Source organism: Capricornis sumatraensis, chromosome 2, assembly GCF_032405125.1.
Source record: "Capricornis sumatraensis isolate serow.1 chromosome 2, serow.2, whole genome shotgun sequence".
Classification (NCBI taxonomy): Eukaryota; Metazoa; Chordata; class Mammalia; order Artiodactyla; family Bovidae; genus Capricornis; species Capricornis sumatraensis.
This window is the reverse complement of record NC_091070.1, coordinates 159,609,491-159,636,521: the sequence shown is the minus strand read 5'-3', so window position 1 is coordinate 159,636,521 and position 27,031 is coordinate 159,609,491. Positions and strand designations below refer to the sequence as shown.

Sequence of the window (27,031 nt, the reverse complement as noted above, 5' to 3'; positions counted from 1 at the left end):
TGTTTGAATTTCAAGTTCAGTATCACACTTGGCATGAATATCAAAGTCTTCCAGGGGTACTGTTTGGTTCACAGGGAGGTTTTTCTTGTTTGAGTCTTGTTTGAGTCTTCTTACATAAGACTCTTGGAGAAGAGAAAAAAAAGACTCGCCACATGTTGAGACATGAAGGAGCTGGTGTGCAAGCAGCATAAACCACCCAGTATGCAATGCTTTGGCTTCTATAATCCCTAAAGCCAGGCAATTTCATCCTTTCCTTAAAAGATGAGCTCTACAAGGAGGGGACCAAGCGCTGAAGAGAAAGTAAACTCCTGTCTCACTCTTCACATCCTTAAGCCTGCGGTGTTTGTCAGGGATGAGCCAGAAGTTCAATGCCTATGGAGGCTCTGGCCCACAGAAAATTCTAACTTCTACCTTCATCCTCACATTTAAAGCTGCCTTTTTGCTTTCAGTGCATCCTCTTTCAAGCTCCACTCAGCTACCCTTCAATCTCCTGGCTGCTGCCCTCAGCCTCTGCCTGAGTCCCCAAGTCAGAGATGAGGGGACAGGTGATCCATCTTTGGACACAGGAGTAACTTCACAGACCTGGAGAGTGGAAGCTGCTTTCTGTGACCACCTTCCAAACAAACTTGGTTTTCAATTGTGACTTCTCTCTGGTGGTTTTTAAAACACTTCAATAAAGAACCACATTCTTATGAAGCAAAGAAGCAGAGGAAAGGACATGTCAGTCATAAGAGTATGCTGGTCTAACCTGCAGGCTAGAGGGGTGGGGGTTATGGCTTTACATTTTCATGTTTCCAGGCAGGGAGCAGTATTGCTACTGAGAGAGACAATGAGAACGCCACCTCTGCTGGACCCTGGCTGGGACTAGCTGAGGGATTTTAGTGGTTAAAAGTCCTAGTTTACCCTAAGAGCATCACTTAATTTATTTCTAAGTTCACTCACCTGCACAAGGCCTTCTATAAAGAAAGGAAGTAGCCCCATTATCCCCTTCAGACACATCAAAAGCCAGCGACGCCTTGGGGCTACTTTTGGAACCCGCCAAACTGCTCCTTTCTCAGGCTCTTGCTCTTGCTCCTGCCAGCTCTGTGGGGACACTCTCTGAATAGCACTGGGCTCTGCCCTCACTGCATCCGGGGTTCTATTCAGGCATCAAGTCTGCAGAGAAAATTCCAGGACCACCCCCTCTCCTCCTGCCTCTACCCTGCCACACTATCTCTTCCTTTGCTTTATGTTTTAATCAAAGAACATCACACTACTTGAGATGATATTATAATTTATTTAAGGTGCACGCCCACTAGAATGTAAGCTCACGAAGGCAGGGACTTTGTCTTTGTATCACTCTATTCCTGGGGCCTAAGTTGGACCTGGCCCATATGGGCCCTGGGTGAATGCTAAGGAAGAATGAATGAATAGGAACAGAAGCCAGATCTCTCATTTCTAACTCCCTGTCAGCTCTGATTTACTCCTCTATGCTTTTTGCCCTTGGTTTGCTGACAGGAATCGGGAGATGGATAGCTCTCACCCTTTTGCACATCTTGTGCTAAAGCAGAAACACTTCATTTAAAGGTATGTGAATTATATGAGCCTGGTACTGATGGAAAACATGAGGAGAAAGAATACTGCACGCTTGTAGGAGAGGGGTTTGATAAAATCAGCTGGAGGACAGTTTAGAAATACCTAACAAAATCTTAAACAGGCATTTTCTTGATCTACTAATTCTCAAATAATATAGTACAGAAAATAGTCCCACAAATCCCCAGAGATGTATATACAAGGATGCACACTGCAGCATTATTGATAATGGTGAAAAATCAGAAGTACCCCATAGGTGCATGCATGCTCAGTTGTGTCCAACTCTGTGTAACCCTATGGACTGTAGCCCTCCAGGCTCCTCTGTCCACGGGATTCTCCAAGCAAGAATACTGGAGTGGATTGCCATTTGCTCCTCCAGGGGATCTTCCCAAGCCAGGTTTCAAACCCACGTCTCCTGCGTCTCCTGTATTGGCAGGTGGATTCTTTACCACTGAGCCACCAAGGAAGCCCAAGTAATCCATAAAATATCAATAATTCAGTGTGGAATACAATATAATCATATACAGTCACTGAAGAAAATTAGATACACGTGTGGATACTGATATTGCAAAAAATCCAAGATATTATGGTCAAGGGAACAAAGCAAGATAGAGAGCTATTACGAGTATTAAGACTACCTCTGTTCAAATATCATCACTACGTGTGTGTATCACACATTTTATTTGCAGGGAAAATGCCTCCAAGATGACACATAAAACTGTTAACAGTGGTGCTGATGGCTGTAAAGAGAGGGCTGAGGGGGACTTCCACTTTCTAAATTATACATTTCTGTCATGTGTACATTTTAGCAACAAGCAAATGCCATGTTATAATAATAAAAAACAATAAAGGTTTTTAAACATCATTTAAATTCTGGAGCCAGAGAACTTTAATATTTACAAAATTATCTACATTTTGAGCTCTCGTCGTGACATTCAGATTAACAGATTCTATCAACTCTAGGTTTTATTTATTCCTGACTCATAACATGAGGCTAGGAATTCTTGTCCTGTCTACTGCTCAGGGTTATTGGGTAGCTAAATCAAATTCATGGGATGAGTTTTAAAAACACTTTAAATTCCAAGAAGCCATTATGCATATTGTTTAAGTTTCTTGTTAGCATTATATTTCATTTCTTCCTAAGAACAGATTGTGGAAAGGATGTGTGTTACAATTTTTACAGGTGAGGAAATTCAGGCAGAGAGAAATTAAGTTTCTCCCTTGGATAGTACAACTAGAATCAAATGCTTTGACATTCAACTCCCATTTCATCCCATACATTACCCAGAGAAAAGAGAGGTGAATAGACTCAGGAAACTATGAAATCCTCTAAGATGTAAGGGATTGGGTATAGGCAGGAGCAGTAATAAGCACCTAAGGAACTATAAAATAAAATATGACTGCAGCAAGAAAAAAAAGAAAACACCAAAAAACTGTACATTTCTTTTTCTGCAAAGCATGTTGGTCCATCTTTACCAAGGACCAATTAATCTTCTTAGTTATGCTCAAATAAATGCACTTAAAACCAGAACAGTTTAGGGAAGCTTCTTCAGAATAAATATTCAGGATTTTACTTAAGAAGAGAAAATGTACGCTTTGATAAGACAAACATGCATTTACCGGCAGGAAAAATGAGACTTGGAAAAAAGAGGGGCACTAATTCCACCAAAGTGCAGAAAGGGATACTCTGTTGTTGCTTAGTTGGTAAGTTGTGTCTGACTCTGCGACCCCATGCACTGCAGCACACCAGGCTTCCCTGTCCTTTACCATCTCTAAGAGTTTGCTCAAATTCATGTTCATTGAGTCGACGATGCCATCCAACCATCTCATCCTCTGTCGCCCCCTTCTCCTCTGCCCTCAATCCTTCCCAGCATCAGGGTCTTTTCCAATGAGTTGGCTCTTCACATTAGGTGGCCAAAGTACTGAGCTTCAGCTTTAGCATCAGTCCTTCCAATGAATATTCAAGGTTGACTTCCTTTACGACTGACTGATTTGAACTCTCCACTATGACCTGTCCACCGTGGGTGGCCCTGCACAGCACGGCTCATATTAATAGCATCATTGAGTTATGCAAGACTTTTGCCACCATAAGGCTATGATCTATGAAGGGGTGGACATTTTAGCCACTGGGAAGTTTATGAAGGAAGTTTTGTTCATTGCGGCACAGCTACCATTATACACAAGCAGGGTGTACAAACGAGGGCAGGACATGTCCTACTTGTTTCAAGTAGCCATAACCCTGGAAGTTCTCACTCTTGTGAAAGTGAAGTCGCTCAGTCGTGTCCGACTCTTTGCAACCCCATGGACTGCAGCCTATCAGGCTCCTCCATCCTGGAGGAGTGCTGGAGTGGATTGCCATTTCCTTCTCCAGGGGATCTTCCTGACCCAGGAATCGAACCCAGGTCTCCAGCATTGCAGGCAGACGCTTTATCATCTGAGCCACCAGGGAAGCCCCTCTCACTCTTGACATGACTTCAAATAAGAGGGCACATTCCCAGATAAGGTGGGTATATTCCAATTCTTTCAGTTTCAAGCAAGTTTTTAATCAATATTACAAAGTTCTATCAATTTTCCAGCACTACGGATCTAAAAACCAAATTCGAGATAGCATGTTTATTGATCATTGTGCGTGTTAAGTCGCTTCAGTAGGGTTCAACTCTTTGTGACACTATGGATTGTAGTCTACCAGGCTCCTCTGTCAATGGGATCCTCCAGGCAAGAATACTTGAGTGGGTTGCCATGCCCTCCTCCAGGGGATCTTCCTGGCCCACGGATCAAACCCGTGTCTCTTATGTTCCCTGCATTAGCAGTGGGTTCTTTACTACTAGCGCCACCTGGGAAGCCCTTTCTTGATCATAAAAGACTAAAAATAACTTCCCAGATAAAATTTTCCTCTATATTAAAACAGGCATTTTAAAGATGTCCCATTTATATAACTGAAACAGTAGACATTAATTTTAAATAATAATCATTATTCTCTCTTCCTTGGGGGTGCCATCTATACTTCAAGGCACGAAAAGGTTGTCTTCTTAAAGATGTCCTTGCTTGGATAATTCAATTCCTGGGTGTAGTTCACAGTACAATATAAAGACAAACCAGTCTCTGCCTCAAAGGGCTTCACCCAACACTCAGAATTAAGGCTAGAAATGTTAGGCCTAATTTGCATTTCCTTGAAAGTTCCAGTCCTATTAGAGAATCTCAAAACACAATATTACAGAACCCCATGGAATTTTTATCTTCAAGGTGCTATAGCAACGGGCTCCTGTGCCCAATTCAGACTGGTGTTGGAGACATGTTTCTCAAAACGAGTCAACCTTGTCATCAGGTTAATTTTAGAAGTCCCTTCTCCCCTTCTCTGCCTTTACGACTCTCCCACATGAAGCATTCTCTAAAATATTTTGGGGCAAGCTTCCACTCCATGTTTCCTCAAGAGTGCAGTAATACTACAAGCACAGTCTGCAGGGCATCTTGAGAGGTCAGCGAGAAGTCCCCTGGTATCAATAGTTTGAGTAATATTTCTCCTTCAAACCATATCCCTAAATTGTTTTCATTACCCACCAAGGGACTGTTTGTGTCAGGGCAAATGAGATCTGATACAAATTCACACTGGCTAATTTCAACCTACCAAAATAGTTTATTCCTATAACGAAAAGAATAATACATTGATGAAAAAAATGTGTTAAGTCTCTATAAAGAGGCAGAAGAGAAGAAATGTATATAAATTGGTAGGTCTATCAGAGTAAATGATACAGCTTTGATGTGCTACCTGGAAGTTGTGAGGATCTAGCCTGTAGGTTACTCTCCTAGAGATTGGAGTTGGGGAACCAGGTATTTTCCAAAGGCCTAAAAAGAAATGATACTTTATGTTTTCTAGGAATATTAGAGATCTGGGTTTGATTCTCTCTATTTCACTGAACTTTTCCATTTCTAAACCACCATTTTCTTTGTTCTGTCAGTCACCCAAATTTAAAATTTGGAAGCTGGAGTCGTCCTTTGGCTGCCCCCTCATGTCTGATATGTCTCCACCTTCTGAGGCATCTATCATTTTAATGTCTTTTAATTCTATTTCTCCTTTTCTTTTCTCAGTGCCATCACAGGAACTCTTCTTCTGCAGCATGTATGCATGGAATAAGGGCATTCAGAACACCTCGGTAGTTTTTTCAAAATATGCACATCAGGGCTGTGCCAGCAGACCACTGAAGTAGAAACTGGTATGCGTGTGTAGGAGGGGAAGGAGAGCTCTGAGTATGTGCAAAACACCCGGGCGACCTTGATGCAAAGCATCACCACACCACCCTGAAACCACATTCTATAATGAACTGGCTGTGCCCCTCCTTTCTCAACCCTCCAAACCAAGTACTTGGAGCCACTTAGAGCCCATCTCTGATCGGGAGGAATCTGAGGAGCCTGAAGCCTCAGTTCCGCTTTAACCCTGGTGTCTGCCTTATATTCCAGCCCCACTAATGAGGTCTCCATGGCAACCTGATACTCAAGGTCCACTGAGGCTGGGCCTCTTCTGGACTCTCAGAGACCTGTCTCAGGGACTCTCAGAGACTGTCAGTCTCTCAGGGACCTTCCAGCCCTGCAGACAATTCATCCACCCATTTTGATCCCAGCCTGGCCCAGGTTGATGATCAGTTCCCAGTACCCACAGCCAGCTTTCCCCGACCCTCACTTCCAACTCCCACTCCCAAGGGGGCTGCCTGCACCTGGCTGTTGCAAGAAGTGGCATCTGTTGTCCCAGCTTTTCCGCCTGGATCCCAACCCTTCCTTGGAGGCTCCTGGGTGCTAATCTCGGGCCCCTACTGTCAATGAGGACCTGCCACTTACATCGATCTCTCTGTGGCACTCCCTCAGCACCACAGGCACAGGCAACTGTGAGCCTGCCTGGAGCCAGCTCCTTCCCTCCACAGCGGTCCCACAACCCGGCCCCCTCCTCTCAGCTGACCCAGCCTTCACCTGCAGCAGAGACTGGACAGTGGCAGCTTGAAGGGAACAGCGTTCTCCACCTGAACGTGGCCAGCCGCATCTGTACTACTTCCTTAACCCCACAGGGGGTCCTGCCATCACTCTGTGACCTGATCCTGGTCTAGATGTGTGGGAAAAGCTCCACGTACATGGCCACCAGACTCCAGAGGGCCATTTGTCCTATCAGATCTCCAGGCATCCATTTCCCATGTCAAGGGAATGTCCAGAGAGCTCCCTAGGAAACTCCAGAGGAGCCCACAGCTGCTAGAGAACTTCATCTCCCACGGGTGCAGTGAGCTTTGCATCTGATCTTTCTTGTTCAGCATAGGAAGGGTCGTCTCATCCAATGCCCCTGACTGACAAATGTGGGACAGGCATTAGTGTCCTCCAGTAAGCCTCCAAGGGGCCTTAAGAGAATATGGCATCTCCTATAGAGCTCTTGGACCCTAGTCCATTTTCTTTTCCATTGTCCAAGGCTGCCTGCAACTAATGAACCCTGGCTCGGCTGTGTTCTCTGGAAGACCAGTGCCTAGTTTAAGTTAGTTGCTCAGTCACGTCTGACTCTTTGCAACCCCATGGACTATAGCCTGCCAAGCTCCTCTGTCCATGGAATTCTCCAAGCAAGAATACTGAAGTGGGTTGCCATTCCCTTCTGCAGGGAATCTTCCCAACCCAGGGATCTAATTTGGGTCTCCTGCAGAATCTGCCTGCCAGTGCCAAGTTAAGCCAGTCTCTTAATGACTCAAGATGGCACTCTCTCCTGAGGCCCTGATGCCTCTTAAGGCTGCCCTGATTCCACATTCCCAGAGCCTAGCCCTGGGGGGTGCAGAGAAGTTGCAGAGCCAGCCAGTTCAGAGATCCCCATTCTTCTTGGCCAGATCCGAAGGCTACGGCTCCTCCAGTCTACAATCACTGAGGCCCCCCCAAGCTGAACCCAAGCATCAGTTTTCCATGTGGGGCAGACCTAGGCCTGACTCTCCCACCCAGGAGTGAAGTTGCCTGTGTTATCTCATCCCTGAGTTTGAGCGAATCCATGAAAGCCCTCAATTTAAGAATGTCCAGACTTCACCCAAGGGCCCCCAGGCTGGCCAATGTCTCTCCCAAATGGTAGAAATCCAGAATCCAGGGGCTGGTTCTTGGCCTTGCCCCTGGGGACCACATTCGGAGAGACTCCCTGTGTCAGAAGGGTCTATACGGCCCCTTATTACATAGAGGCCCCAAGGAAGAATTGGGACACCTAAACATCCTCCAGGCCCTGAACTGTGAGTTGCCTTAAAGCAGGGGAACAATATTTCCCCTCCAAGTCAGAACAAATGAAGAGAGTCCAGTTCTCACCCCAGAAATTAACATTCCCCTCTTGTAGGACCACCTCTACGTCCTTCTGAGGGTCCATTCTGTGCAACTAAAGAGACACCATTTTAGCTTCTAAGCTGCAGAGAGATCCCATGGAGCACCCAGCACCACTCAGGCTGGCTGTGAGACCTCAATATCCTTAGACTCCCCAGACCCAGTGAGAGCAATGAACTCCACTCCAAGATGCCATTCAAAAGTCTGCCACGTGGTGGATAGAAAAAAGGCCGTGTGAAGACGCAGCAAGAAGACATCCATCTACAGGACGATGAGACAGAGCTCAGATGAATCCAGCCCTGCTTGATCTTGGCCTTCCAGCCTCTAAACTATGAGAAAAGAAATGTGTGTTTGTAAGCCTTCAAAACAAAAGGCTTGCCATGTGTCCCTAGAGTAACAATAAGATATCAAAGGGGCCATGCAGGTCCTAGGAACTTGGCTACATGCTTTCCAGCATCCAGACACTCAGGAACAAACTCACTACAATTTCTCTGGAACCCAGAGCTGTCCACAGAATGACAGACCCAGCGATGAGGAGCCCCAGGATTGAGAAGCTTGGAATGTGTCCTTAGGAGGAAAACACATGGGAGGGATTGTTCAAGTCGCGTGCAAAATCCTGACCTTTTGTACAAGGCCCATCTGCAGTGTTCTCATGGTGATCCAGTCATGAGGGGGACTGTTCTGGATACAACCCTTATCTCATAAGCCTTGTCCTGAACCCAGAGAAGCAGCTCAGAGCAGATACAGAGCAGGAACAGGCTGTTCCCTGACTCATTGGTGAATCCAGTTCTGAAACCCCAGCAACACATGAGCTCTGAGTTGGAGCCCCAGGTCTGTCTCAGCCACATAGCCCCACTCCACCTCCCACCAGTACTCAAAACAGGTGATAAGGAGACTTGCCCTGGAAACAGGCACAGGCCCTGGCGAAGACAAGGAAGCCTCTAAGAAAACACCTCTCGTAGTCAAGGAGACTGATTATGAGACAACGCACATGGCTGGTCTTCATAAAACTGATGGCACAAATTCAGTGAGACTTAAGTCATTCAAAGTGCCCTGCATCACAGCAGCGGGGCTCTGGGTGACTTAAGGCCAAGGGGTCAAACTGAGCAGCCAGGGCCAACCTTGAGGGCGTGGAGACTGTGCAGTCACAAGTCGCTCACACAAGGGCCCTGAGCCTGGCTTACAGCTCTGCTTGAAATCCTAAGTGTATCTTTGAACTTAACTTTTTGTAAGTGAAGTTTGACAGGACAATGAGTATGAATGTGAGCAGAGGAGATGTGCAAACGAAAGGAAAAAGCTTTATACCTTACTACCTTTAGTGGTACTTTTTTCCCCTGTAATTTTGTAATTAAAATTTTTTTTGTGTGTGTGTGGGTTGCCATTTCCTTCTCCAGGGGATCTTCCCTATCCAGGGATTGAACCCTGGTCTCTCACATTGCAGGCAGACACTTTAACCTCTCAGCCACCAGGGAAGCCCTAAAAATTTTTTTTTATTGAAGTATAGTTAATTCACAGTGTATAGTGTTGTGTTAAATCTGCTATATAGCAAAGTGATTAAGTGTTATATATATATACATTCTTCTTTATGTTTTTTCCATTATGGCTTATCACAGGATATGGAATATAGTTCCCTATGCTATACAGTGGGGCTTCCTAGGTGGCACAGTGGTAAAGAATCCGCCTGCCATTGCAGGAGACACAAGAGACATGGGTTTGATCCCTGGGTTGGAAAGATCCCCTGGAGTAGGAAATGGCAACCTGCTCCAGTATTCTTGCCTGGAAAATTCCATGGACAGAGGAGCCTGGTGGGCTATACAGTTCATGGGTTTGCAGAGTCAGACATGACTGAGCAACTGAGCATGCATGTGTGCACACATGCGCGTGCGCATACACACACACACACACAAACCTTGTTGTTTATCCAGTCTGTATATAATAGTCTGCATCTGTTAACCCCAAACTCTCAATCCTCCCCCTTTCCTGCCTTCTTTTAAAATAGATTCACAAATTATGCAGCTGGTCCTGTCAGCAGCCCTGATATAACTGCTTCCCAAGCAACATAAAACTCCAGGTATTCTCTGGAGCTCCCTCAACCTTTAGTCCCATGCCTCCTTTGAAGGAGATTAGGGTCACTCCTCACATAAGTCAGTTCCCATCCCAGCTTTACTTTCCACCCTTTTCAAAACTTCCCCAGCTCAAAAAAAGAAGGCCACTGGCAAAAAGCAGGACATAGGGGATCTGCATTCCAGAAAGCAATCAGATTAAGATAGCCTAGAGTTAGAAAGAAGGATCCTGAGTGGCAGCAGGACCATCCCTGTGGTTATGACAAGGACAAGGATAGAGGCTAGGGCAGCTGCCTCCCAGTGACCCATCCAGTAAATATGTTTGTTGGTTCATTTAAAAACATCTGTGCAGAATGGAGATATTCTTTGTTATTCTTGTCCTTGACAAGTTCACAGTCTAGTCAGAGATATAGAAATTTTGCAAATGAATTACAGTAAAATGAGCTAAATATTTTTATGCATATAGACAGTGTGCTATAGAAGCACTGGATAATTAACTCTGCCTGAGAATCAGAAAATATCACAGGGAAAGATCCTGAAAGACAGATAGGAGTTTGCCCTTTTAAGAATGACCACAAGGAGCATTAAACCATCCCTGCATTCCTGCAAGGTGACAGTGAGAGGCCTGACACACAGAAGCATGGACTGGGATGGGGGCAGGAGGCATTTGGGAAAGAAGACTGGAAACAGAGAGGTGAAAAGAGTCTTGCAATTCCAGCAAAGGAATCTGAGTTTTATCTAGCACGTAGGAGGAATGAGAAAAGATTGGACAGAGTTAACTGTGCTTTTCAGGAAGATGCCTCAGCTGGTGGTATGGAGGAAGGCCTGGGGCAGAGAAGACTGGGAAAAAGGAATCCAGACAGACGCAATGTTAAGCAACAAAATGCTGATGGTGGCTTCATCAGTGCAGTCTCAGTAGAATGGCAAGGGTAGCATGGTCTGAGGTCTTAAGAAAACAGCGTAATGGTAGGAGATACAGCAGTAGTTAGAAAAGGGAGGTTAAGATCAAGGGTTACATTTTTTAATGGCCAAAAATAGAGCACCTGAGAGCAAAAATAAGGATGAGGTCCCTGGGGAGATGAGAAATCACTCTCACAGAAAAGCTAGAAGGTAATGGATGGGGGCCTTTCCAGTTGACTAAGCTGGTGAAGGGAAAGAAATTAGGGGAATTCATGCCAGGTAACTTATGTCTTCTTGGTTAGAAGGAAGGAGAGGTCAGCTGGGCGGGGAAAAGGGAAAAGCCCAAAAGCCCAAAGGAAAGTGGGAAAACTTTGAGTAGGTCCAATCTTGTTCTTACCAGCCCCCTACCCGCAAATCCTAGTCCGCATGATAGATGCCTGCTTCCTGCCTCCAGGTCTCTCCGACCTTGGCCACATGGTTATTCCAGCTCCTCTCCTGCCAGATTTCCACCAGCTCATGCTCCACTGGCCTGCTTCTCTTCTGCTCCCCTGCAGTCTCCTGGGCCTCCCTGGCTGCTCTTGCCTCCCTGTGTAGACTGGGACTGCTGGTGACAGACGTGCTTTCCTGCAGCACCCACTCAGTTCAGTTCAGTTGCTCAGCTGTGTCCAACTCTTTGCGACCCCGTGAATCACAGCACGCCAGGCCTCCCTGTCCATCACCAACTCCTAGAGTTTACCCAAATTTATGTCCATTGAGTCGGTGATGCCATCCAACCATCTCATCCTCTGTTGTCCCCTTCTCCTCCTGCCCTCAATCTTTCCCAGCATCAGGGTCTTTTCGAATGAGTCAGCTCTTTGTATCAGGTGGCCAAAGTACTGGTGTTTCAGCTTCAACATCAGTTCTTCCAATGAACACCCAGGACTGATCTCCTTTAGGATGGACTGGTTGGGTCTCCCTGCAGTCCAAGGAACTCTCAAGAGTCTTCTCCAACACCACAGTTCAAAAGCATCAATTCTTCGGCACTCAACTTTCCTTATAGTCCAACTCTCACATCCATACATGACTACTGGAAAATCCATAGCCTTGACTAGACGGACCTTCGTTGGCAAACTAATGCTAGGACAAGCCAGCTCTGTCTCTCTCTGGTATCTGAGCTATCTACTGCCCACAGAGTCCTGGGCCAATACCAGCAGTCTCCTAAGGGATCTCTCCCTTTTCAGCCCATCTGGCAGTTCCCATCTTCTCAAGCCATCAATACCCCAAGATCCTACAGGAGCTCTCCACTGCCAAGTGAGGCAGCTTAGCTATGGGCTGAAGACTGGCCACAGACTTATTTGCCTTGGCCTGCACGGAGGCTTTTAACAAAGGTTGAACTGTCAGGGTAGCCAGGTGCCTCCCCTCCCTAGGGCCTGGTTCCCACCCCAGGCCCAGTGCACACAGCAAGGTGTTCTACTCCATCTCTGTAGACGTTTGACAATCAAGTCCAGGCAGTCTTGGGATTCAAGGACTTTCAATCTCTGGTCCAGTCACTTCTCAAACCAAACTGTCATCAACATGCAAAGCCCTTATTCCAGAGACCCGCCTGCCCTGTCCTGTCCTTCCCCTCTTGACCTCGGCATGTCTCTCTAGATGTCTATGTGCCTTCCTCCCACTCTACCTGTCCCCTATCAGCAAGGCCTTGCCCTCTCCTCTCCATACATCACACAGACGCCCTCATCTCTCCTCTGTCTTCAAGGAGGACTCCACAGATCATCCAAACCCACGGTACTTTTTGCCTGGACCCTTTACTTGCTCTTGTGTATATTTCTTTGTTCTTTTAGTTATCTTTTTTAATAAGCTTATTTCCTCAGATAAGCCTATAAGTAGGATTCCCTATAAGTCACTCACACAATCTATCTCACACACCACCTAACCATTGTCTCAAATCATGGCCATGCCCTCACAACCATAAAACATTAGAGCAGCACAGATTTGTAGCCTTCAGGACAGAAGCCATGTCTTACAGTTAGTATACCGTCTAAATTCAAGAAGGTGCTCAATAGACATTTATGATGGGGAAGTATAAAAAGCAGAAGTTTCTTCTTGTTAAGAAAACATAAAGGATAAAACAGGCCCATTGTTTTACCTGTTTTACTGTTTATGTAAACTCTCTTGACTCGATGGAAATAAACAACTCTTATTGTTCATCACTGCCCCGCAGGCACCCAAGGACAGGTATATTTCACCAAGGCAAGAAGCGAGACCTGCAGGAAGCAGCAGGGGCTAGGAAACCCAAAGCTCTGGCCCCCACACTAGCGATGATTTACAAGATGAACCTGGATAAATCTCTCAACCGATATTGATTTTTCCAGGTAATGGGATCTTTCTTTCTCACACTGTGCAGAGCTATGATATCAACCTGATGGAGAGGGAAGGACTAGAGGGACAATCAGAGCAGGGGAAGGGCTGCCCATGTGGTGTCCCCTCCCCACCAGTAATGCCTGGTTTCCCTTTATCCCAGCTTCTATGCTGATTCCTAGGTCTATGAGCGGCTGTGATTCCAGCAAACACCCTTTATTCCCAATTCCCTCCCATAAAATGTGTGCTTTAGCTACACACTGAGCGCAGTCCTCAGTGGAAATTTTATTTTTTTAATTAATTTTTATTGGAGTCTAGTTGCTTTACAATATTGTGCTAGTTTCTACTGCACAGCAAAGTGAATTAACTATAGGTTTACATATATCCCCTCTTTTTGGATTTCCTTCCCATTTAGGTCACCACAGAGCACTGAGTTCCCTGTGCTATACACTAGCTTCTTATTAGTTATTTATTTTATACATAGTATCATTAGTGTCTATATGGAAAGCAACTATATCCCCCCCAAATAAAAGGTAATATCTGAATACATAACAAAAAATAATGTGTGTATATATATATAAATATAAATATATATGTCAATCCCAATCTCCCAATTTATCCCACTCCCCTCCTTTCCCCGGTTGGAGCCAGTGGAAATTTTAAAATTACAAACATGGTTAACACAGATTTGATGTAAATTCTACCAGGGATCAACATATACCATGCTCTTCCAGGTGTTAGGCTACTCAGCTGGCATGACAGGAAATAAGCACATTCACCTCTGGCAGATGCCAAGACCTAAGAGAGGGCATCACTGAGCTCTGGAACTAAACCCTCCAGGAGGCTAGGTGCTGGCAGGAGAGTGGGATACAGTTGAGTAATGAGACTTCTCTGCTAAATGAAATAAGCCAGACAGAAAAACAAATGCTGCACAGACTGTGTATATGTGAACTCTTTAAAAAAAAAAAAAAAGGCTGACTTCACAGAGAAAACAGAATAGTGATTGTCAGAGGGAGGGGAGGAGGAATGGGAGGTATAGATCAAAGGGCACACATTTTCAGTTGCAGGAAGTGTAAGTTCTGAGGATCTAATATACAGTGTGATGACTGGAGTTGATGACTGTTCACCTGAAAGTTTCTGCGCATGTATCTTTTTGTTCTCGCCACAGAGAAAGGGAACAGAGTTAACTATATGAAGTGATGAATGTGTTCATTATCTTGATCTCGGTCATCAGTTCCACAAGGAATATGTCTATCAGATTGTCATGCTGTGTACTTTACACACATACAATTCTATATTATTCCTTAATAAAGTTGGGGGGAAAAGCAAAGAGGCAGAATTTGAGACGTGTTCTTGTACCTTATACTCAGGAAATATTCAGTCATTGTTCCAGCTGAAGAGAGAGGTTTTAGGTTTCTGAACAGATGAAAAGCCAGGAAAAACAGTTCTGAAGGAGGGAGTGTGATAGGGAAATGAAAGAAGCTGAAAGAATTTAGATGAACAGAACTCAAGGCGCACATGGAGGAAACGGAAGTGGGAGGAAGGCAGGGAAGTGATTACACTGGAAATAAGGACAAAGATTTGGAAAAATGACTTTTGAACTGACTTGCAAAGGAAGGTATCTAAAACATGAAAGCAGGAAAAAAAAAGAAAAGAACTAAGAGCTGGAGATGATAAAACAAAGGGCACACACAGCAGAGGCAGAAGGGGAGAGACAGACTCCTAAGAATGTGGGATAAGAAGGAGTATTACGAAGTGTAGACAATTTGAAAAGGTGGGATACGGTGACAAACAATGATGCTTTTTCAAAAATTTAGAGCTAAATCCAGATGCTGGAGGCTTTCTCAATTTACATATTTCCCCTCAGAATGGAAGAGTCTGTGACGCTGTGTTGCTGGGGGCAGCATTTGGGAAGTGGCTGCATTTTTACCCTCATTCATTTATAGCTGGCCTGGAAGCCAAGCCCCTCTCCTGAAGGCCCCTGCTGCAGTGAGAAGCCCATGGGAGAAGCGTCTGCCACAAAGGTGCTCCTTTAATTAGCTGTTTCCAAGACAAAAGTACAAACACCCCTGGACAAAATGTACTGAGTACTGGTGCCTGGATGGCTTGACTCTGAAAAGCATTAGTCATTCTGAAACAAATGCACAGCAACAAGAGAACTCTTGAGTGCCAAAAATCTGATCATTTCACTCAGCATTTCTTAAGGCAAAGCTTTAGCTTTTTTTGAAAACAGATATTTGATTATGAAGGCATGCAAGGCAGCAAACACTGAAAGTAGGCTTTTGTGATGCAGAAGCCACTACAAGGTCACAAAAGCTAGAAAGAAACATTTCACATTTCCTGGGGACCCATAGCTAGTTTCTCTTGGGTCCTGATTTCTGTGCATGTCTGTGTGTTCCCAGTTCTTTTCAAACGGCAAATCTCCCAATCCTAGTAAAGGTGGTAATAGTACGTGGCTAACTAGCAATCCTGGCAAAATTCATTAGAAGATGGGGACAGTTTCTTATGAGAAATATCTTATGGATCCACACATAAGATGTTGGTACTATATTACAGGATTCCTATTAAGCTAACACTTGATAGTTAGGGTCTCACTTAGCATGTCTGATTCATAAATGATGCAAAGGCAAAATGAGATATTAATGCAAAGACCATTTGTTAGAGACAGGAACCATTGACAGGATTTTACTAGGGCTGACGGGGCAGCAGAGGGTGGTTTATAGGGACTAGCGATGCAAGCGCAGAGCCCTGCAGGGCCATGGTGGCATGTTTTCAGGTTGGCCTGGGTCTCCCGGAACTGAACTTCTGCCATGTGTCTGCTGTCAGGCAGCTTCTGCAAAGCACACCCAGTTAGCTTCTTTCTGGCTACGTGCCCATGTTACAAAAATCTGCCATCATGATGGTGCCAACAGTGGGCCTCCAGTCCCCATCTCCACAGTACCTGCAACATTACTGGGGATAAGAGGGCTTGAATGCAGGGCAGAGCTCTTCAGAGCAACTTACTCTTCTTAGTACTTAACTATGTTAAGTTGTTCAGTACTTTCCATGTGTCAAGCACTACTATCGGCACTTTACATGCATTGTCTCACTGCATCCTCAAAACCTTGGCATGCCAGGGGTACTGATATTATCTCTGTTTTACAGATGGGGAAATGAAGTCACAGAGAGGTCAGGTGAATTGCTCAAGATCACGCAGTTTGGAAGCAGCAAAGCCATATTTTAAATCTGGTTCCCTCCCTATTTCAAAGCCCCTACTCTTGCCGTTGACTTTAAAGAACATAAAGTCTGAAGAGTGTGGTGCTCTCTTTCCCTGGGAGATGCTGTCATCACTGTCACCATGCTGTAGAATCTTTAAGACAAAGAGCAAGGGAAACGTCAGACATCAAGGACCTTTACTGAGATAAACTGAACTAGAAGTGAAGGGAGATACAAAGTATAAACCTCAGTAGTATTAGTTGCTCAGTTGTGTCCAACTCTTCGTGATCCCATGGACTGTAGCCCACCAGGCTCCTCTCCATGGGATTTTCCAGGAGAGAATACTAGAGTGGGTTGCCATTGTCTTCTCCAGGGGATCTTTCCAACCCAGGGACTGAACCTGTGTCTCCTGCACGGCATGCAGATTCCTCACCATCTGAGCCACCAGGGAAGCCCATAAACCTCATTACGTGCATCAGTGCTATTCTAGCCCTACCGCTTACCAGAGGCTGCTAACTAACCTTGAAAACCTGGGTCTTGGAGCCAACCTGCTCAGATTTGAATGTCAGCTCTGTTATTAATACTAATCTCAGGCAAGACATTGAACCTCTCAGGGCCTTGGCTTACTGGGTATAATAATAGAATCTTCCCTCACCGAAGATTACATGAAGTAAAACATGTCTCAGAACCATGTGTAGCACACAGCGAGTATTAACTACTATTATTTTTACCAGTATGGGCCTTTGGGCAAGATGCTTAAGTCCATCTGGGTTTTCTCATGTATAAAACGGATTGGCAGAGAGTCGTCATGAGGGTTAAGTGAAAGAAAATCCTAAAAGTGTGTAAGATGCAGACCTCAGAGTAAGCACTCAGAAAACATTCATTTGTTTTCCTCTTCCCAAGAGACCACTGTCACCGGCCCTTCTGAGACCTCAGCCTCCCACAGTATGACAGGGGACACCCACCCACCCACTCGCCTCCCATCTCTCACCTCACAGCCAGAGCCTGCCGAAGGTCGGGCTGCATGTGAAGAAACCTGCGTTCTACTTTTAGTTCTAGCTTTTGAAAACCTCAGTTTCCTCACTTATTCCTTCTATTATAACCTCAGCACATGTATTCCAGACAGCATGTTATATATGCAAGGGCAGACCAACAAGGTACAGGTCCCATCTTCCAGAAGTGGACACCCTAGTTCAAACTAAAGGCATGCAAACAAATGAAGTGTGCTGATTGAGACATAGATAAGTCAGAATGGCCCAAAGGAGATAGGAGCCAGATGTATCTAGGCAGGGCAAGGCTCAGAGAATAGAGGCCCTTGGGTTGAGCCTTACAAACTGAATAGGAGTGTCCCCGGAAGAACAAGAAGAAAGGTGTTCCAGTCGAGCAAAGGCTCAGTGATGCCAACTGAGGAACTCAATAATGACTTATAACTGAGTAACAGGGAGCAATTAGGGGAGTGGCAGGAAAAAAGGATAATAGTATCTTCCCCACTTACCCTATAGAATTTCCACAAGTCCAAACAGGAACAATTAAAACACTGAAAAAGACACTGTGTTGCAGAAATGTTGTGCATGATTACTAGTAGTGCTCTAGCAAGGTTCATATGGCACTAACTTTTCACCCATTTCCTAGCACGAGAATTCCAGGTACTGTTTCTTCTCTTGCCACCACTTTGCCACCCTTCCCTCCCCACTGAGAGAAGGTAAGGAGGATTCAGCACTGATCTAAGTGGAGAGGTGGGAGGCAGAAATAAAAACTTTCAGCTCTTTATTTCAATGACCACAAACTGAAAAGTCCCTTAACTTAATGCTGCTCATATTTTTAAAAACCTCAGTCTTAACTGGCCAAAAAATAACCTTGACCCTAAGACCATGGCTTTTCAAATATTCTTCTCCATGCATGCATGCATGTCTGTGTGCTAAGTCGCTTCAGTCATGTCTGACTCTTTGTGACCCTATGGACTGTAGGCCACCAGACTCTTCTATCCATGGGATTCTCCAGGCACAAATACTGGAGTGCATTGCCATGCCCTCCTCCAAGGGATCTTCCCGACCCCAGGATTGAAACCACATCTCTGCGTAACTAGTATCTCCTGCATTGGCAGGCGGGTTCTTTAACATTAGCATCATTAGAATGGGCCGGGAAGCCCATTCTTCTCCATAACCCATAGTAAAAAAAAAAAAATTATACCATAAACCAGTCTCTCCCTCTCTCACACACACACATACACACTATGAAACAATACACTTATATCTACTATATGTAATTCACTCTGATACTTCCTCTTCTATTCTACTGTATGTCATTAAAAAGTGTCAGTTACAATTTCCTAACTGATTTCATTACTTGCTAGTAGGTCACACTTGCAACTTGAAAACACCATCCTAAGAGACAGGAAGGCTTATGAAAAATTTCAAAAGAATGGTTCACAAATCCTTAGAATGTTCATTTCCAGATATTGCAAAATGAAAGAAAGTCCAGGCCATTTCCTAGAAAACAAGACATCCCTGGGTGCACAGTTCACGCAGGGTACTGCTGATGACAATAAGTTAGAGGTTTCCACACAGGGTATTCTGTGTGTTTGGTTGCCATAGGCTGGCTGTCCAGTAAGATTTCAAAATACAGGGGTCTCTCTTAGGCAAGGCCTTCGTGCCCTGTGGAAAGTAGGATCGTATGTCTCCAGTGTCTTTTCAAGGAGAACATTCAACAAGCAACTTCTTTCACGTAAAGCGATCATCACACATCATAACCCAGATGTGAGCAGCATTCCACCTCAGGGTAGCTGAAATAGGAACACACTGCCTAGATGCCTTTCCAGTCACGCACAGACTTAAAATTCATACTGCCATCGTTGCTACCATCATCTATCTCCTCAAGCCTAAAGACTGCTCCCCATCCAGTTCTGTATGCTTTTTGTGTTCAACCAAAATCCTAAACCTGGAAAGAAACACAAAGGTCATCTGGATTTACCCTTTTCCTTCCAAAGAGAAGCGCCAACTAAACTTTCCTTCTTCAGAGTCACTTCCCCTTGTACCTCAACATGCATCTGTGTTTCACAGGGCATTCCTTGTGCTACTGCACAAGCTTGAGACGTTTCTACCATCACACTTCTGATTATACTGTTTCTCCTGCTTAGAATTCCTTCCCTCCTGCCAATACAAATCCTACCCACCATTCCAGATCCCTAAGAAGCCTTCCCCAAATTCTACGGGCCCTGTTATCCCTTCTTCCTTCTTTGAAATGAAATTAAACTCACTGAATTCATACAGCCTTTGGCCTCTTAGATGCTATTTAACAGACAGTTGATATGTATTTATGAATTTTCTAATACTTAAAAGAATTTATGTTTACAAGAAACTTTAATTTTAAATTAAAAATTTCTACAAAATACACATCAAGGAGTAAACATGAGGATTTAGTATTTTATCATGAATTTATTTAAATCAAGTAATCATTAAAGAAATAAATATTAAGCTGTTAATTTCAATATACTCAGAACCAGTGACTATAGTGGTGGTAGGTGCCAGTCCTTTGATTTTTCTAATATATATACTATCATATGACAGACACCTGAATTAGGCAACTGAATTCTTACATGCATCAGACAGAGCCACTGAGTGGCTTCCTTCCTAAGAACACCACAGAAGATGTTCTTATGGAAGGAGGCTTTGTGCTTTGATGCTCAGTGAATCCTTGAGCTTTGTGTAGGCTTTGGTTGTTTATTGTCAGGGTAGACTACTGAATTTCAGAACTTGAAAAGAATTTAAAGATTACCTATTGAATCTCTGATAAGGAAATTTAACCAGGGAAAGCTGAGCTTCACATCATCTCTATAGAAAATCATAGCAGTGGGGCTAAAAACCTAAATCTGTTATCCAATGAAGTCAGGAGTTGTAAGTCTAAAAACCTCATACCCCCGAGCTCTTCAGTTTCATTTCCTCTGTCCCCACACTTCCCGTCTTCCACCAGATGCCTCTGTCTCACCACTGAGGAACTTCCCCAGGTTCTCCACACCAAGCTATTTTCCTGCCGTTAACCAATTCCTCAATGCTGTTTCCTCTCGATGCCATGACTTCTCCTCTCCTGCCTGGCAATTTCACTGTTTCTTCTGGTTTGGCCCTTATCCAACACCACACCTGCCCAAACTATACAACCTTAATTTTAATCCTTCCAGAAAAACTTGTTATATGTTCCAGACAAAGTTACATAGGACACTGAAGCTGGTGACCATGATGACCATCTCACAGAGTCCTATCCTAGGACAGGATGACTGAGTTAGTTTCCATCTCATGCTGTGTAAAATACAGAACATGCTGGGAAAAGTTTTCTCTTCAATCAGGCAAGTAGTTTCTGAAGGTACATAGCCAAGCAAATGCCCAATATGCTACTGAAGAAAGAGCGGAGAAATAGCTCTGGAAGGAATGAAAGAGGCGAAGCCAAAGTGGAAATAAAGCCCAATTGTGGATATGTCTGGTGGTGAAAGTAAAGTTTGATGCTGTAAAGAACAATATTGCATAGGAACCAGGAATGTCAGGTCCAGGTCAATTTACCTGAATCAAGGTAAACTGGAAGTGGTCAAACAGGAGACAGCAAGTGGTCAAATATCAACATTTCAGAAATCAGTGAACTAAAATGGACGGGAATGGGTGAATTTAATTCATATGACCGTTATATCTACTATAATGGAGAAGAATCCCTTAGAAAAAATGGAGTAGCCCTCATAGTCAACAAAAGAGTCCAAAATGCAGTACATGGGTGCAATCTCAAAAATGACAGAATGATCTCAGTTCATTGCTAAGGCAAACCTTCAATATCACGGTAATCCAAATCTATGCCCCAACCACTCATGCCATAGAAGCTAAAGTCAAACGGTTCTATGAAGACCTACAAGACCTTCTAACACCAAAAAAAGATGTCCTTTTCATCATAGGGGACTGGAATGCAAAAGTAGGAAGTTAAGGGATACCGGGAGTAACAGGGAAGTTTGGCCTTGGAGTACAAAATGAAGCAAGCAGGTCAAAGGCTAACAGAGTTTTGCCAAGAGAACACACTGCTCATAGTAATTACCCTCTTCTAAAAACACAAGGGACATCTCTACACATGGACATCATGAGATGGTCAACACTGAAATTAGATCGACATATTCCTTGTAGCCAAAGACGGAGAAGCTCTATACAGTTAGCAAAAACATGACCAGGAGTTGACTATGGCTCAGATCATGAACTCCTTATTGCAAAATCCAGACTTAAATTGAAAGAGTAGGGAAAATCACTAGGCCATTCAGGTGTGACCTAAATCAAATCTGTTGGTTATATAGTGGAAGTGACAAATAGATTCAAAGGATTAGATCTGATAGACAGAGTGCCTGAAAAAGTAAGGACAGAGGTTCAAACATTGTACAGAAGGCAGTGATCAAAACCATCCCCCCAAAAAAGAAACAAAAAGAGAAAATGGTTGTCTGAGGAAACCTTACAAATAGCTGAGAGAAAAGAAGTGAAAAACAAAGGAGAAAAAGGAAAGATAAACCCATTTGAAAGCAGAGTTCCGAGGAACAGCAGAGACAGATGAGAAGACTTCCTAAGTGAACAATGCAAGAAACAGAGGAAAACAGCAGAACGGGAAAGACTGGAGCTCTTCAAGAAAATTAGGGACACCAGGGGAACGTTTCATGCACAGATGGCACAATAAAGGACAGAAACGGTCTGGACCTAACAGAAGCAGAAGATATTAAGAAGAGGTGGCAAGAATACACAGAAGAACTGTACAAAAGAGATCTTCACAACCCAGACAACCACAATGGTGTGATCACTCACCTAGAGCCAGACATCCTGGAGTGTGAAGTCAAGTGGGCCTCAGGAGGCATCACTACGAACAAAGCTAGGGGAGGTGATGGAATTCCAGCTGAGCTAATTCAAATCCTAAAAGATGATGCTGTAAAAATGCTGCACTCAATATGTCAGCAAATTTGGAGAACTCAGAAGTGGCCACAGGACTGGTAAAGGTCAGTTTTCATTCCAATCCCAAAGAAAGGCAATGCCAAAGAATGTTTGAACTACTGTCCAATTGCACTCATTTCACATGTTAGCAAGGTCATGCTCAAAACTCTCCAAGGTAAGCTTCAACAGTATATGAACTGAAAACTTTCAGATGTACAAGCTGAATTTAGAAAAGGCAGGAGAATCAGAGATCAAATTGCCAACATCCATTGGATCACAGAAAAAGCAAGAGAATTCCAGAAAAACATCTACTTCTGCTTCATTGACTATGCTAAAGCCTTTGACTGTGTTATCACAACAAACTCCAGAAAATTCATAAAGAAATGGGAATACCAGACCACCTTACATGCCTCCTGAGAAAACTGTACACAGTTGAAGAAGCAACAGTTAGAAACGGACATGGAAAAATGGACTGGTTCCAAACCAGGAAAGTAGTACGTCAAGGCTATATCTTGTCATCTTGCTTATTTAACTTATATGCAGAGTACATCATGTGAAATGCCAGGCTGGATGAAGCACAAGCTGGAATCAAGATTGCCAGGAGAAATAACAATAACCACAGATATGCAGATGATACCACCCTCATGGCAGAAAGTGAAGAGGAAAGAGCCTCTTGATGAAGGTGAAAGAGGAGAGTGAGAGAGCTGGCTTAAAACGCAACATTCAAAAAACTAAGACCATAGCATCCAGTCTCATCACTTTATGGCAAATAGATGGGGAAACAATGGAAACTGTGACATACTTTATTTTCTTGGCCTCCAAAATCACTGCAGACAGTAACTGCAGCCATGAAATTAAAAGATGCTTACTCCTTGGAAGTAAAGCTTTGATAAACTTAGATAGTGTATTAAAAAACAACAAAGGTTTGTATAGTCAAAGCAATGGTTTTTCTTGTATGTAGGGATGTGAGTGTTGGACCATAAAGAAGGCTGAGCATCAAAGAATTGACTCTTTCAAAGTGTGGTGTTGGAGAAGACTCTTGAGAGTCCTTTGGACAGCGAGGAGATCAAACCGTCAATCCTAAAGGAAATCAACCCTGAGTATTCATTGGAAGGACTGATGCTGAAGCTGAAGCTCTAATACTTTGGTCACCTAATGCGAAGAGCCAACTCATTGGAAAAAGACCCCGAGGCTGGGAAAGATTGTTGGCAAGAGAAGGGGATGACAGATGATGATATTTTTGGATGGTATCACTGATTCAATGGGCATGAGTTTGAGCAAGCTCCAGGAGATGGTAAAGGACAGGGAAGCCTGGCATGCTGCACTCCATGGGGTTGCAGAGTCAGACATTACTAAGCAGCTGAACAACAACAACAAAGCAAACAGTTATGCTTGCAAGTAGGAAAAGTAGAGTTTATTGACACTAAGAATAAAGACCAAAAACATCAATAGTTCTAGCTCAAGAGTAGGAAAATGGATCAGTTTGACTCCACCTTTTCTTATTGTTGTCTACATTCTTGTCAAGGCACTACAAGGAGAATGAGGTATTCAAACTTCAAGACAGAACAAAGAAGCCAGTAAAAAGTCCAAATAAAGCAAAACTAGTTACAGAATGTGGTAATAAGCATGTGGACTTCACCGGCCAACTGGTCAGTGTTGGTTCCACCATTAACAATGAATGACCTTGGCCATACTACTTAAACCCTCCACTCAGTTTCTTCATCTGATACAGGGATAACAGTAGCTGACCCCACAGGGTTGCCAAGGGGATTAAATAAGCTAATATCTATAAAATCCTTAGGACAATGCTTGCACATATTAAACCCTATATAAATATTTGTTATCTTAAATAAATCCTCAGTTTGAAATTATTTTAACAATCATACTACGTGTCTGCTGACCTCCAAACCACACTAGCAGTTTCAGGACCTACTGATATCCTGATGGTTCCCATTCCAGACCACGAATCCCCTGCATCTTCCATTATGAATTGCTCCCCAGGAATTCACTTTATAGTTACTTCACATTGGGAATTAAAAGGACTATCCTCCTGAATCTCTCTCAGCAATGGTCCCCACAGCTGCAGCCACCACACGGGGTGAGAAATGGCCTCTCTAATGTAGAAGTCAAGGCCGGCAAAACCATAAAAGTCTTCATCCACCCATCACAAAGTCTACCTGTCTTCTGGACACAGGACTGGAATTGGTGCACAACTGGCTACCTGTCACAGAGAATACAAAACAAAGGTAAAATTCTTCACCCAAATGAGTCTTCTTGGTCCAAGAATCACAGTGGAAAGCAAAACTCCTGAGAGCTGCTCAAACCCATTGTCTTAAAGGTTCTCTTCTGTCCTTTTCTTAATTTCCTTTGGATCAAGGTCACCAAACAGCTATGTTAGTTTTGACATTTCCAAGGTCACCAAACAACTACCACTCCGCTAAACCCAGTGAGACCTTGTGTGACTCTACCTCTCAAGAGTACGGCCATTGTTGATACACTCTTTCTTTTTCACAGTTTCCAGGCCACTGTATTCCCCTGGGTTTTCTGGCTACCCCTTTTCTTGGTTTTATGCCGGTTGCTCCTGCCTTTCCATCTTCCCTACATTGGAATGTCCTGGGGCTCATTCCTTGGTCCTCTTCTTTCCTCCATCCACACTCCCTTTCACAGTGGGCTCATCTAGTTTTTTGGTTTAAAATACCACTTTTCCCCCCGGTGACTTTCAAATATAGATCTCCAGTCCACCCCTAAATCCTGAAAGCTTCATTCAATAACTCCCTGAGATGTCTAAAAAAACCCCTAAACTTAGCTAGACCAAAGCCAAACTCCCCACCTTCTCCCCAAATCTCTTCTGTCTTCCCCATCTCCACCTTCCCCTAGCCCTGCCATCTTCCTTTGTACCTTACTCATCAGCAAATCCTACTGATGCTATCATCTAAAAAAATTCAGAAATCAGCCACGTCACATCACCTCTGGACTGCTCTCTGGTCCTGCTCTCTGGACCATCTCTCCTGGGCACTGAAATGCCCTCTTAAGCCTCTGCTTTTGCCCCACTACAGTATTTCCTCAAAACAGCAGCCAAAGAGATGCCACTAAAATGTGAGATCATGTCACTCCCTCATTCAAAACCTTCTAATGGCTTCTCCTCTCATTCAGAAAAGTCAAAGCCTTTATGGTAACTGCACAGCCCCATTGAATCTGAGTCTCCCCACCCCCTCAGCTCTCTGACCTCATCGCCGCCCTCGCTCACTCCACTCCAGCCATATTGGCCTCCTTTCTGTTCAGCCTCCAAAACTCATTGCACCTTTTGCCTGGAACACCCACCACTGCCCCCCTCCAGCCCCCATACCCACACGATTCGCTCCCTCACCACTTTCCTATCTCGGCTACAAGGTCATCTTTTAGGTGAAGCTGTCCCTCACAATACTTTTTTTAAATTGCAAACTATACCTGTTTAGCACACTTCTTATCTTCCCTGCTCTATTTTTTCCCATTGGACTCCTCAACATCTTATTTTACAAAATTTATAATAAAATTTACTATAAAATTATTTTGTTTGTCCCATTACAGTACTTACATTGCCTTCCCCTATTAGAGTATAAGCGCCAGGCAGGTGGGGGTTTATGTCTGTTCATGTTCATTCCTGCATTCCTACCACCTAGTAAGTGCCTTTTTTTTTTTACAGCAGGTACTCAATAAATATTTGCTGAATGAAGGGGAATAACGTCTGACTTGGTTCCTCTTACCTAAGACAGTCATCACCGTCTTCATTAGCTTCATGGGCGTCCTCCGGCGGCTGATGGACCCACTCGTATGCGGAGACAAGACGTTGGTTTTCCTCTTTACATACATGTAGATCCTCAGGTACACCACGACCATAATGAAGAAGGCCATGAGGTTGGACACAGTCCAGAAAATGAGGTAACTCCTGCTATAAATGGGGGCCAGGGAAGAGCAGGCAGAGATGTCACAGAGGCAATTCCAGCCCAGCGTGGGGACAGCCCCCATAAAGATGGCGATGGCCCAGACGAACAAGATGAGCAGCGTCACCCTCTTTTTGGTCAGGTTGCTGTGGACCCGCATTCTCATGATTGACATGTGCCTTTCCACGGCAATAACCAACAAATTGGTCAAGGAGGCTGTTAAGCTAGCGTCCAGAAGTCCCTGGCGGAGAAACCACCGGTTGACAGTCAGAGTTTTTGAAACTGGGCCAGTGTTAAACATCAGGTACACATAGGCAATTCCAGCAAAGAAGTCTGCAGCAGCTAGGTTAGCCAACAGGTAGTAGAAGGGGAAATGAAACTTTCTGTTTTTGATCACTGCTGCGATGACTAGAGAATTAGAAAAAAAGATAAACAGGCAGAAAAATGTTCCAAGACACAAAGCAGTTAAAAGCTTCGTTCCTGTCCACTCATCAGCAGTGTCAGTGTTGCTCCTATTATAAAAAAAGTCCATCCGCTTATCATAGTAACACTCATTCATTGTGGAGAAGAACTGAACATCCTAGAAAGAAATTTAAAGAAGAAACAAATATCACTCTTTGCAAAAATCAGTCACTAAACCACCAGTTGCCATTGCTAAGCCCCTCATTCTAGTCAACTCCTGTTAATCCTTCAGATCCCGGTGTAAATGTCCCTTGCTCCAGGACCCTGGTCCTTGACCTCCTATTACAACATTTATCTCACATCAGTCACGGTTTTCGGTTTCTCAGGTTAG

At 44.1% G+C, this 27,031-nt stretch overlaps 1 protein-coding gene across 1 annotated transcript in view; it reads right to left on the bottom strand.

The window, feature by feature from the left end:
• The window catches only part of LPAR3 (lysophosphatidic acid receptor 3), a 54,047-nt gene extending 27,250 nt beyond the window's left edge, over positions 1–26,797 (bottom strand). Inside the window, exon 1 of the mRNA XM_068962531.1 lies at positions 26,062–26,797. Within this exon, the coding sequence (XP_068818632.1) occupies positions 26,062–26,797 (736 nt within the window). The remainder of the gene's footprint in view (positions 1–26,061) is intronic.
• Positions 26,798–27,031: the final 234 nt, after the last annotated feature.